The sequence below is a fragment of the Gymnogyps californianus genome, chromosome 3 (assembly GCF_018139145.2).
Source record: "Gymnogyps californianus isolate 813 chromosome 3, ASM1813914v2, whole genome shotgun sequence".
Lineage (NCBI taxonomy): Eukaryota > Metazoa > Chordata > Aves > Accipitriformes > Cathartidae > Gymnogyps > Gymnogyps californianus.
In genome coordinates this window covers 63541634-63555660 of record NC_059473.1, presented here as the reverse complement: position 1 = coordinate 63555660, position 14027 = coordinate 63541634, and the positions used below count along the sequence as shown (strand labels likewise).

At 39.9% G+C, this 14027-nt stretch overlaps 1 protein-coding gene across 1 annotated transcript in view; it reads right to left on the bottom strand.

The window, feature by feature from the left end:
• The window catches only part of MAP3K5 (mitogen-activated protein kinase kinase kinase 5), a 107888-nt gene that overhangs the window by 70987 nt on the left and 22874 nt on the right, over positions 1–14027 (bottom strand). The window contains 2 exon segments of the mRNA XM_050893316.1: positions 2060–2083; positions 4963–5102. Of these exon segments, the coding sequence (XP_050749273.1) occupies positions 2060–2083; positions 4963–5102 (164 nt within the window).

Genomic DNA, 14027 nt, shown 5'->3' with positions numbered 1-14027 from the left:
ACATAATCATTCGTATGACTATTTTTGGTAAGGGAGGGCATCACAGTCACAGCCTCTCAAGAACAGCACCTTTGTCATACCCATTTATCCAAGAGTCTTACAATTTATGCAGAAACATGATTTTCATAAAGCAGGAATTATATTCAATAGTTAGGCATGCACCAACATTGTGAGAAGTCTACTTCAGGTAATTTGGCTGACATCATGCCAAAAAACGAGGAAAAAGGAGGAAAAAATAGATCAGTTGCAGAGTTGCTAAGCTAGTTTCACTGACTTCCCTGTTCTAATCCCTGGGAAAATACTTCCTCCCAGAAAAGATGTTATGTGGGTGTGCTTGAAAACATCTGAGACTCTCAAGGAACACATTCTGTTTGTGGCATACATTGAAACATTTCTAAAAGTGATAAGTGACGGTTTCACAGCCACCTATCCAAATTTAAATGGAAAACAGAACAATCCTTTCTCAAACAGATGAAGGCCAAGTTATCGTACCTCTCCTTGAGCTTCAGGGACTGTCATTTAAAAATAGGACAAGACGACAGCATCTCCCTTTTACCAGGAGGTAAAGGTTTTACATCTCCCTGTACCAGTCATCTCCTGCTGGTTTCCTGCTAACAGAGCTCTTTCCCCCTACCCTCCCAGGGACATTACATTAGTCACACATCATTCCCTAGATCCTGGGCCACCAGAACAAAGATACAGAATGCAATACATTCATTTACAAGAAAGGCCTTACTGTTCTCTTTCGGTTTGTGTAAAGGCCTAACTGATCATTTACCCCACTTTCATTACAGAAAGGCGAGAGATCTTTAGTCTAGCATATCATTCACAGCATTCTGTGAGTCTCTGAAAAGCACTTTTTGGTTACGAGTTGTACAGAAACTCTATATGGAACCCTCTTTGCTTTTTTTTTTTTTTAATAAAAAAATAATATGTAACTTAAAATGCAGCGTTAGGGCCAAAGCTTGCACTGGTTTTGAAGCCATCTTTAGAAACTCTATCTGCTATAGTAGGTAACTGCATCCTTTTCAAAGGATGATGTTTCACACTGGCAGAAGTCAGTACTTAATCCATGAATTTCACTGTTAAATAAAAAAGTAAAACCAGGAATACTGCAGGTTTTATGGCAGTTTTAACACTGTGGGAAATAAAACCTGACCAATTTCTAAAATTAAATAGTTCATATGCCCCTTAGGAAAGTTTATTCAAATATATGGAATTGTACAGCATACACATAGCACCTCAGGATATCTGCACACCACTGATTAACCACTATAAAATTATATCTTAGCATATATGGCTACCAGTAAGTCCCAAAGTGAAGCCAAGAACAACTCAACATGCCAGATATATATTCTGACATGACTGGCCCTGCTGCTTCAGCACAAACCACATTGAGAAAGCAGTGTTCTCACAGTCACAGGTCTGCCTCCCTTGAACTTGGGAGTGAAAAAGGGAAGGGCGATTTGCAAGGCCAACCTCAGAAACCAGAGGGATGCCAAGGTGCAGAAAACTAACAGTTTAATGACTGGCAGTCACAGACGGACTACTGGGATCTGCACTGCACTAGGACTAACAGGCTCCAGGACTCAACTTCCAGAAATAAAATACACACACTCTCTCTCTTTATAAATATATATATTTTCATAGCTGTAGCTATGGGTTTCTAAAATGAGCATCAGTTTCCAAATAACTCTCCTTTTCAATAGAGTATTTTTTTAAAAACACTAAAGAACACTGTACAGAAAAAGGCAACAGAAAAAAAAACCACAAGATGACAGATGTAAATGGTGTGTGAAAAAATATGACAGACAAGTAAAGGCAGCAAGGAAAATACCACTGATAGATAGAGGCAATGTAAGAAGTGAGCCTGGTACCTAGCAACTAAGTGATATACACAGATTTGCTGCTAGGATTTCCAGAATTCTGCATCTAACTCTGTAAAATACAGTAGGAGAGTGTTAAATGATTCAAGTGGAAAACATAAGATAAACAACATTAAATGGAACAGAAGTTTGGAATGCCTAGAATTCAACTGGCACCCAGAAATCATACTTACATTATTCTTCTGGCAAATAATTTCCTGGAATAAAAAAGAAAAAAAAAAGTGGTTGATAGCACTGAACAACTACTAGGAAAGATATCTGATCAGTATGACTTGCTAATATTAACGTTTACAGACACATGACAGGAAAAGGCTGGTTGGTAGATGTTTTCTATGCCTGTCAAATCAATATAAATCAAGTATTGTCTCAGGAGAGACAAAATGACTATGGAACCAAGTAGATACATACATCCTATATATACACAGGAGCATATGTAGTGTGTGCATCTGGATATACATATATATACACCCATGCACACATGTACATACCCCTCCCTATATAAATTTTCCTAGAGGGATGCTGTCCAAAAGTTGACTATTAATACACATGCACTCACATTTGAGAAGTTAAATATTTTAAGTAACATTTTGCTGCCAGCAGAAGAAACTGTGAAGAATAGTAAAAGCTGTATTTCTATGAGGTTTTAAAATATTCCAAAACTGGTTGAAATTCACATTGCTCTAAGAAGTCTGATGCAAAGAATGTATCTTCAGATTTTAAATGTAAAGTTTCAGAGAACAGGATGCCAGAGCACACACAGATGGAAAGGGCTGGTTCTTGCACTCTAATCTGGGTGGCACAGCCCAAGTGTGAACCACTTGTGGACAGTGACCTTGCTTTCAGGAAAATGTTTCAGCAAGTTCTGATCCCAGCAACTGATAGCCCTGCCAGATTTATCAGACAGCTATGCTACACCTCTACCACAGGGACCACTAAGCAGCTTCACCTACACCACAGCATTAAAAACAAACACAGTGTCAAACCAAGGCACCTCATACTTTCCATGTTGCCTAAGTCAGGCTTCCATAAAACTGCTCTTCCCCCTGTTGAGGGGACATGTTTCACATACGACTGTTGCTAGCTTTTGAAGTATGGGACATAAATATGTTTATATACATAAATATACAAACCTATACATGTACGTATGTAGAATCATAGAACAGTTTAGGGTGGAAGGGACCTTTAAAGATCATCTAGTTGAACCCCCTGGCATGAGCAGGGACACCTTGCATTAGATCAGGTTGCTCAAAGCCCCGTCCACCCTGATCAGAATGTTCATATAGAGGAATTTTCCACCAGCAAAAGTTTACGTACATTGCTTTGTACCCCAGTTAAATCATGTGCTGCGCTTTTGTAGTTCCTGCATTTCCATGATCATTTTCAGTTTTTGAATTCACCACCTTCTATACAAGATTAAAACAGCACACAGACTACTGCATTGCTTCTACTCTTATCTGGTGGCTGTAGCAAACACAGGAACAAACATTGCCTCAGAAGATGCCCAGGCATGCCCATAACTACTTTTTTCAGCCAGTCACTAAATAATACGGAAGGGGTCTTGCTCTCTGAAGACTTTCCTGCAAACTATCAAAAGCAGAAACATGGGCCCAGCTCAAAGCTAAAGGAAACTCAAGGGAGTCTTTCAGTGGGCACTGTACCAGTGGCAACTGGGACATCCAAGTCTCCCTGTGCAGAACTGGGCTTCCACTGATGTCAGTGGGAACCCTGCACGTGACCCAGTTGCAAAGTCCAGCTCCTAAACTAGCAAAAATTCTCCCAAGTGTCCAAGGAAGCCTGGTGCCTCACTCCAAGTGATTTTCAGTGGGAGTTGGGTATTTGGCTCCTTACCCAGTACAATGAAATTCTGCTCTGCTTATACTGTAGATCATTGTACTTGCATAATTGAATTCAAGCCACAGATAGGTCTTTTGTCATTAGCAGTTTTATTTTTAGGGCTTTTATCTGTATACTCTTTGTGTTGCAAAAAGAAAGGAAATAATTGGATTGCAACCAGTCCAGTTGGCCAAGAAAATCTGGAGGGAAGAGCAAGGGGAAGAAACTGATTTACTCAACGTATGTCCCTCCCAATAGAGGGCCAAGCTGCAAATAATGGGACAGAATCAAAAACAAATATCCTGCACTAGCCAGAAGCAGTGAAAGCAAACCCTTCATGAGAGGCGGCAGTGCCCAGATTGCAGTCTGACTCACCAAGCTGCTTACTTAAAATGCTTCTTTTCAGCAATGCCTAGAATGGAAGTGCAATAGCATAAAGCACCTCCTGATCAGAGCCAATGAATCTGAGGGAGGGGAAGTAATTGAAAAGACTCCCATCCAAGTTGTCTGCCTTCGCCCATCCCTATGGAAGTTACTAAATCTTTAGTAGAGTTGCAGGAGGAAGTAAGTATCAACTCCTCGGCTGACATAATTCACAGCCCCATAGATTACCTTAAACCACCACGTTGCCTTAAACCAACCTACCATACAGTGAACTGCGGCCCTGAGGACCAGGCACAAGTTTTGTTTTTACTAACTCTGCGACGCTGCTGGTAATCTCCAGCACAGCAATCCTGCAGGTACCTGATATAAACAGCTGTAGTTCAGCAAGACATACCAGAGGCCATCTGGGGCCCCATCAGGTTTGGCAGAAAACTGCTACTTTACACAGGAGCTAAAACTTAAGGATTATTTTGCTGCCCCCTACACACTACCATTGTCACCCAATTGTTATTACTGTAACAATTAACCCCAAACACCAGTAATTCCCCTGAATGACAAAACCATATATTTTACTTCTCATCTCAAATTTGTCAAGCTTCTGTTTCTGTAAAGAGCCATTTAACACCTAGGTATTTAACTGACTGTGATGAAGTCATCTAAATCTTTCTCTTGGGAAAACTAAACTGAGTTTTTCAGCATTTCACTGGACATGTTTTCCAGGCCTCAGAATATTTTTGCTATTCTTTCGTGAACCACAAGCAGCATCTGTATTTCCTATGGAAACAGAGGACCTATTTCAAGAGTTGGACCAACTGTGACTTGCCCCCTCCCCACACCCCATTTTTCCATTCAGAGCTACCTTCAGTGACTGCAGAGACTCCGCATTTGTATCACAGTAGAGGATAATGTTGTTAGCCATGCTGAAGCTCTCCCTGACTCCCAGGTGGTAGAACAAGGAAGGCTGACGGAAGGCATCACTCATCTCTACGACAGCAATATCTGCAGAAAGAAATGAAAAATTTATTGTCAATGCCATACATTTCTGACAGCCAAATACTTCTAGGCCATGTCTCTTCACACAATTTGCTGTGATAAGACCACTCAATTTTAAGTAGGAAATAAGAGACCTAGAGGGATTTCCCCATCTTAGCTGTTATGTCTGAATTTTGAATATAGTCAGCAGGATGTGGTTTAATTTTTTCTCTTTTCTTTCTTTCTTCCTTCCTCCCCCTTTTTTTCCTTTAAATGAGACCTTCATTTCCTCAAGTAAAAACATCAGTAATCAAGAAAAGGCAAAAAGCTCATTTGGTGCCTTGGAGAATAAAATCTGTTTGGTTAATCTACACATGATGATTGATGACTTTATGGAAAAAAAAAAGAAAAAGTTACATTGGATATGTATTTTCACTCTCTGTGCAAGTTGCAATAAAAATTCATGCAATATTTACATCACTGCAGAACATACTGTATATCTGTATTAGAACTTTGGAATAAAACAGCTGGAAATTGAAAGAAAGGCAAAAGTAAAGTTCCAGTATCAATTACCGTTCAGATCTGTTTTGATTCATATAGAAAGATGAGAGGGAAGGGGGGGTGGGGGGGGAGGGACGGATGGACAAGGTACAGCAGAAGAGAAGGAAAGAGGGAGTAAAGCCACACAAACCCCCATATAAATAAGAACTTTATTGTGTGGAGAATTCTGTTCATAATAAAATTTACCTGCTTGAATAAAACTAAGTACATTCACAAATGCTTACAGAACAAGGATTGTAGTCCACAATTTCTCTTAAAACACGTATTTCACTTGCCCAGATTCACACCAAAGTAAAACAAGAGGCAATTACAAAGTGTCAGCAGAAATAGTTAAGGCTTCTAACAGGCAGCATATTTCCACTGCAAAAGGCTTGTGGGATCAAGAGAGCAAAACAAGAAAACTATCTCATCTCCACCTCTCCTGCAAACATCGTTCTGTCTCTTCACCCAATTCAGTTTTTTCCTTTCTTTCAGAAATCCCCGCCCCCCCGAGAAATGTACTTCTGTTAAGAGTAGAACAAAAAAAAGCAGCCTGGTTTCCAGTGTCTCTCCCTGCTTTCCCCTTCCTGCAGATGCTTTTATGACAGAAAAGACAGATAGCAAGACAAGCTCTGTAGGCAAAAAGCTTACATACCCTCAAGTTTCTCTACTCTAATTGATCTAATAAGAGATTCTACCTCTAACCACAACTTTTCACCTTGCCTGTTTACTTAGATCATCAAAACTGTAATGAAGATATTCAATAAAAGATAAGCCTTGTGGCCATGCTCCCAACTGGGAAGGCAGTAAGGGCGTCTCTCCAACTTGTTGGAAAGTAACATCTTTGAGACATCTACTCTTCAGTCATACTTTACTGTAACCGGCCTACAGGCTTAGAAATTATTAAAAAGCTGAAAAAAGGATAGACACACACAGGGATATGAACAGACAACATTTGCCTATACAAGCTTAGGCTCTTTAAGAAACAAGATTAAAAGGGAGGAGACTAACATGGTATAAAAAAAGGGAAACTTTTCCCCTCAAAAATCTAGTATTAAATTATGTTTTCTAAAAGTTTCATAATTTGTGTTCTAAGAACCTCCCTCTGTCCAACTTCACATAAATATTTGCACTGTGGATTCCACCAAATACATTTTATTGAAGTTAAAAAGGCAGTGCATTGCTAAGACCATACATACACTGACTTTAATTTTAGGAAACTGAGACATCATAAAAGCCAAACAAGAATGACAACATTGCTACTATATTTTGTTTGGGTGAGATTAGGGCTTGTTTGTTTATTTTCTTTAGGAAGTTGCCATAATACAAGCTCTATTTTTAACTACTCTTATTCATATAAAAGTCTAATCTTGACCAACTGTAAGTCTATGGTACATTTCTATTATACTGAGCAGGAGGAAAATTTGTGCAATTTGCCATGACTTAATTCTCAAATCTTGCAAGATAACGTGCTCTCACTAGAGTTGCAAAACTAAGATTAAAAGAGAAATATTACTTAAAAAAAGAAAAATAAAGTGATAGAGCCTGATCAAAGTCAGAATACAGAAAATACTTGAGAAATCCTATGTTAAAATGGCAAGTTCCCAGGACCACGAAGAAGGAAAGAATAACTCTTAAAAAAAATATATATATGTGTGTGTGTGTGTGTATATTACTGTCAAGATCAGCTGGCCAAATCCATTTGACACAATCTGGCTTGGGGCCACACTGTAAGAAATGTTCTTAGGTCCTGTCCTATACCTATCATAGCAATACAAAAAACCAAACAAAAGCCTTGAGTTACTTAAACAGAGGAGGGAAGGACCACAAGAATAAGGAAACATTTGTAAGAAAAATTACACTAAGATACTGGTAGAAACTCTGTTGTGATACTTGTACTTCTTATGTAACTAAAGAGGATCTCTTTCCTTTACATGTTAAGACTTCTGTGAAATCCAGGTCTTCTGGATAATCTCATTTGATAAAGCAGTACCTTCCTTAGAATAGGTCCAACTTCTGTGAAGTTTTCCTTCTTGCTCTAGCAGTTATGTATTTTAAGATGAAGTTGTCATTCATGACAAAGAGATCAGATTTCTAAAGTCCAGGTTAGCCCTCAGGGCTGGTATCACAGTTTCCAAGGGAAACAGCCCAATTCTTACCTGCAATTCCAACAAGTCACAAAAAGTACGTGCACTTTTGGGACCAGGTGTCTATCCAAGACAAAACCCTATACCCTAAACCAGCTTTTCTGACAGACCCATTTCTGACTAACTCCGTTCACAACATCAGGAGAGAAACTCCTCTGACCAAAGGAGGGATCAGTGTGTGGAGCACGGGTCAGAAGTCAAATCAAAGCAGCAAATGGAAGCTCATTAAAAAAAAAAAAAAAAAAGGGTAGTGGTAATGATGCCTATAAAGCACCTGAAACGTACTGTCAAGTGCACTATAAAGCAACTAAATACTATACTCAGATAAAGTACGATTAGAAGTTTAGTAAAGCTGAGCAAGACTGATGGTTTTCAAGACAAATCTGAGTCAAGTAAACACACATCAAAATTCTCACTAGTTCCGAAGAGGCAGAATTTAGCTAAGCCCAAAAGAGCTGTTTGGTCATCAATACATAAACTGCCAGAATCCCATTTATCAGGCTCTCACTCTCATTTCCCCCAGATGAAATTAATCTATCAGCCTGCTGCAATGAAAAATACGTTTTCCGTTCACTGGAAAATACAATTTCACAAGTGGCAAAACGGTATTTCATTAAAGGTAGAAGAATTATCTCTACAGTAACACTGGAATAAGATCCACTTATCAAAGTATTTGCAGTTTCAGTTTCAAGGCAAGTAAAACAATAATTGACCAAGCACAGGAATCAGAGTAGAGCCCTCTCAACACCTAAGCCCTCAGGATGAAGCACTCTGAAGACCAGGGACTGACAATTCACTCCAAATGCTCTTGCACGTCTTCTATGTTGCAGCAAAGAAAGTCTGTTCGGGCTCCAGCAGACTAATGAGCAGGACGGGTATGGAAGCACACTGCACAAAACAGGAGCAAGAGACAGGGAAGTGGAAGAACCGCAATTCTTGCAACCCCGCAGGTTACAGGAAAGCATAAATTTTATCCCTTACTTTGGTCTTGGGCACAAGATTAAATTTCGCTTTCTCTACCTCATTAAAGTGGACCTGGTTACAGATCACTGATACTATTTAAAGAAAACAGGGATAGTATGGTCTTCACTTTTGCTCTAGTCATCTTTGACATTATGGCTAAAAAGTCTTATAATAAATCTTACACTAAATTATGTCTTGCTAGTTTATGAACAATAAAGTAAGTCTAGCCATTACCTTCTCTCCCATCTCCTTAAACAACTGGCATGCCCACATGGATGTGACCGAAGCATATCATGAGCATGAGACTAGAGCTTAGCTCTGGCCTAGGTAGCAGAAGCAGCATAAACGCAGCAGCAACTTCAGTAAGCTCTTGGTGTCCATTTCCTAAATCACCCCGAGCTCTACTTGCCTGCTGACAGCAACCAAGCCACCTGTAATGAAGCTGCCTACCTACACACAAGCTGGGTAACCACACACTGAGCTGCAGACATAGCAACAATCACAGAGCAGTCACACTCTATGTTATTAGGCTAACATCTATACCAACAATAGCTTGAAACACACCATCACACACTGAAGAGAACAAAATTCCACTACACTGGGAATCGGCTTCATGTTACCCTGGGAAACCACATTCATGTGATGCAATTGGAGGCAGTCGATTTGACCCTTCTTGCCTGAGAAGCACGAGAAAAGGACACATCTCTGAAGCTTGGCATATATTACAACTGTGTTACCAACAATTCTTACCTGCAGTGTAAAGCCACTTAGCTCTACTTAAGCTATCTGTGCAAAGACTGAGAACTTCACATATAGAATCTCTACTAATTAACCTTTCTTAAGAAATGGTAAAAAATTAAGATTATACACGATAACATGGTCAAGAAGGGTAAGTGTCCATTAGTGGATATAAAGCCCTTTGCTCTTGGCTATTAGCAATGCCTTTAGTCACCAAAAAAGCAATAAATGAAATGCAGTGGTCAAAGTTCATCTCCTACTCATTGTTTAAAATATAACAGGGCAAAGAAGAATGTTTAAACAAACGCTCTGAGATATCATACACATACACCCTACTTTTTGATACTACCTGCTTACTACAGTGCTGCCAGGAAAAATAATTAATACAAACAGAGCAGCTATAAAACTAATGAGTGTTTATGTTTGCTATTATCTTCTGATTAATTGGTATTAAACATATGGCCATTGCCTTACATTCATTGTCCCACAATTAATCAGGGCAAAAGGAAAGCTGATGACGGCAACTTCTGAGACAGACCAATATTTAGGGTTCTTTTCCACTTGGGGGTTAAAAGACACAGTAAGATACTCATCTGACAGAGATATAGGAAGAAAAGGGCTTGCGACAAAGTTTATTTCTGTGCAAGTCTGAACAACTAAGCGTTTTTCATACTGCAGTAGCAGCTCTCCATTCAGCGTTATAACAATGGTTTTGACAATTACTATTGGGTAAGCTTTCAGAAACAAGTAAACAACATCCTTATCTACTTCAACTTCTTCATGGTTCTCTATGCTTGGCACAGATATCTTCCTCTTTACCCAGAGACTGCCTGCATGAGGTAGGAAACCTGCTTTGGAAATCCCACCACCACGTCAGTACAACTTGGTATTTCTGGTTCAACCGTGCAAACCACAGCATCACTGACTTGTCAGTGACACTGGAATCAGACATTTCCTGTCAAGAGCATCTCATACGTCTCCAAGACCGGAAATAATTGACGAGAGCCACTGGGGTGAGAACACCTAAACACAGGGGAATGGCTGACCTCCCAGGAAACCCGTCCAGCCAAGCCAGTCTGTTGGGAGAGGCTAGCCAGAAAAGAACTTCATAAAGGTGTCTGAGGCTTGGATATGCGGAAGGAAAAGTAGGTAATGACCGTACGGGCAAGTTAAGTATGCCATATACTAGAGGAAAAGCACGGTATTTGTAGAAGCTCCAGTTGATGTGCCAAGTATGCTCAAGGGCACTAAGGCAGAGACATGCGAAGGACACGTGCTAGTTCTTATCTAGTGTAAAGCATCATGGTTCAGGATCCTTATAGTAATCCTGGCTCAAGCAGTCTCATTTTTATGAAATGGAAGCAGAGATCCTGCATCACTGAAGTACAAACCAGAGCCAGTCCTGCAGTCTAGTCAAAGGGGAATTTCTGAGCACACATTCTCAGCAGATGCAACACAAGCCCAGCAGTCTGGTGGGCTTCCTTTTCTGGATGCCGCGTAGCACAAAGAGATAAAAATAATTAGAGCACCTAATACTTACCCAAAAAGCAACAAGTTACCTTTAAATACAACAGTACCATGTTGCCCTCACATTGGTACTAAGCCCACTGCTCCCTGAATAGCTAAACTGAGTTGAACTTCTCTTGAATTTCAAAGTGAACTTCTACACTTAGACTCATAAGCAAAAGGTATGATTTCACTTCAGATAAACTCTTCGAACAGCTAGCTGTTAATGTTAGGGGTGGTCCTGACCTTCACCCACATGTTTGTATCAGATCTAGTGTGGTTAATAACCAATGAGACAACTGAGTAAGTCTATCGGTTGGCTTGGAGGGGTGGGGTGAGTGCGCAGTATCAGTTGCCTCCTGGATCAGTTAGATGATCTCACTTTCCACCCACACAATCACTAGGTCCTATACAAAGGAGGCACCAGACACCACAATATCTGCAGGGATGCAACTGAATACCTCCCTACTTCTGCTTAAGATTGAGTCACATACTGTTCCAGTGGGTAAGGAAATTTTATCCTCCATACAGACATGGATGCAACATCCACTTGTTTAGGAAGCCCAGATATAACATCATCACAGGAGGAAGAGTTCCTTGAGGCACAATACAGAAAATAAACAAACACACACCCCAATCCACCTCACTATAAATACAAATTAAGCATCTATACCCATACTGACAGACTCTGTGACTCAATTTAGATCTCTGGGAATCTGCTCAATAACAAAAATAAATTAGCTAAGCACTTAAAAAGCAACCTTTCCTCTTTTTAAAAGATTGATAGTTGCTGATTTCTCGATAGATAAGGTAAGAAAGAAGAACTAAAGCTAAAGGATGACAGTGTGGCACAAGAGCAAATATAAGCTGCCCCTGTATAAATTTAAACCAGAAATCACAAGAAAGTTCATAACCCACAAATCACGATGTTCTGGAGCACATCCCCAAATGTCCAACTGATTGGTGGTGGTTGCTCTGCTGTCACACAGGAGCATAGCAAAACTTGAACTCTTTCCCACAATACATCGAGGTGCTTCTTAGAAAAACCTGTGGGAATCAATTCCTGCCAAGTTTTGTAGCTAATTGGCTCAGATCATTCTCATAAAAGCAAGTGCAAGACTTCACCAAGCAGAACCATCCAGACAAGGAGAGAAAAAACAACTGATTAGGTTTTTTTACAACAGTATTCTAGACTGAGAGCCTCCGAGTGAAACCCTGGCCTTGTTGACTGCACTAGGCTTCAAGGATATGAAGGGAAAAGAACCTCTTCCTTCTGTAATCCAAGGCTAATGGGAGCAAAGCAGAGGATACTCACCAAAATAAAACAGCAAAGCTGGCAACTAACTGGTAACACAAAGAAAGTTCATACAGATGTTACAAAAGGAATGAGAGGGAGGAAAAATGTAGATGACAAACATGAAAGGGGAGAGTGTAGGAATTAACACAGCAAACTACATGGCAAGATCTAAACGACTATATCAATGATGTGAAGACAACTAGAACAATATAGAAAGGCTTTCTGCTGAAAAAAAAAGAAAGAAGAAAGCTTGAGATTCAAAAAAATCCACTCTCTCTTGGCCCAAGACAAAGGACTGTGATGTTATCACATGATTCCAATGCCCAACAATTGAAAAAACCCCACTCTCAGCTTGATGCATGTGGGAGGAACTCAGGATTAGGCAAGAATAAAAGATGACAAGCAAACAAAGAGTCATTTATTTAAAAATAACCTCAATATGTTCAGGCTCACTGCATCTGTATCAATCCCAGTAAAACAGGCTTCCTAGTGCCAAGAACACCAAATACCAAATATTATCTCATCTCCAAACTTTGCATCAGAAAAAATACTCAGAGCTCAAAGAGGTAACTAATGAGGCCAGCTGAAGGCTTGAGCACATTGCAGGGCTAGTAAGTGTTAGGACTTGTACCAAATGTTAATGTGTTTTTAAACAATCTACAAACACAACAGCAGAAACAGTCACGGAAAACAAGGCAAGCTGTAGCTACTCAGTACTTATACATGTAGAAGTTTCGTCCAGAGGATCTACATCACTGCAAATTTTTTCAATGAAGACCAAGCACTCCTTTGGCCTGGACAAGATCTTAAGCAGACAAAAACCCCCAAACAAATAAATAAGAGATGTGACGGTATCTGTGATTATTTTGGTTTATGTTTTCAAGTTACATGCCTTTAAGACATGAGATGAAGAAGTGATTATTCATTCTCTGGAGAAGTGACTGAGACTACCCAAGAAGAAAGTACTTGTGGGACCAGAGGTGTGCCAACAGAAGAGCTCAGAGAAGAAAGGGGAGTCCTATGAAAAGCAAACAGCCAGGTCTCAGAGGCAATGGAAAGATCTCCTAAAGTCTAAAGGAACTGTAGAGAGTTTGCTACAGCTCCAAAGGTGCAGAGTTCATTAAAACCAAGGCAGGAAACAACAATCCACCTCAAGGACAGGATGGGCAGGAGGAAAGTTCTTTTTATTTCTGTCTATTCTGTTCATTTCTGCCTTAGTGACCTGAAGTTTTCTCCATCTAAGGAGAGAAGTATTCTAATTTTTATTCTAATAAAATCTGACTATTTTCACTTATAACATGGTTATATATTTGGCTTCTTTGAGCAGCTCACTGTGACAAGAATGTCTATGCAGATCCATTGCCAAGCTTCAAAAACCAACTTCGGGTTTCATCGCAGCAGCTAGAGGGATCAGATCAAAGCTGTGTTCAGCTCAATATCTCCTCTCTGCCAGAGGCCGGCAGTCAGTGTTGCAGAGATTGTAAGAATGGGGCAAATAAAGACTGACCTCTCTCAGTCAGCAATCCAGAGACATTTTCAGAAAACTCTTGAGCTACCTAGAAAGCTGAATAGCAACAACTAATTTAGCACTTAATATTGTGTGAATAATTAGAGCTGCTTTTCTTCATATATGTTACCTTGCATTCAACTATCACCGAACTTCAGCTGTCTTTTACCTGCCTATTTGCCTCGTACCATAAGACTTTCTGCAATTCCTTACAGCAAATTCTTTATAGTTTTGACTAGCCTGCACATCAGCAA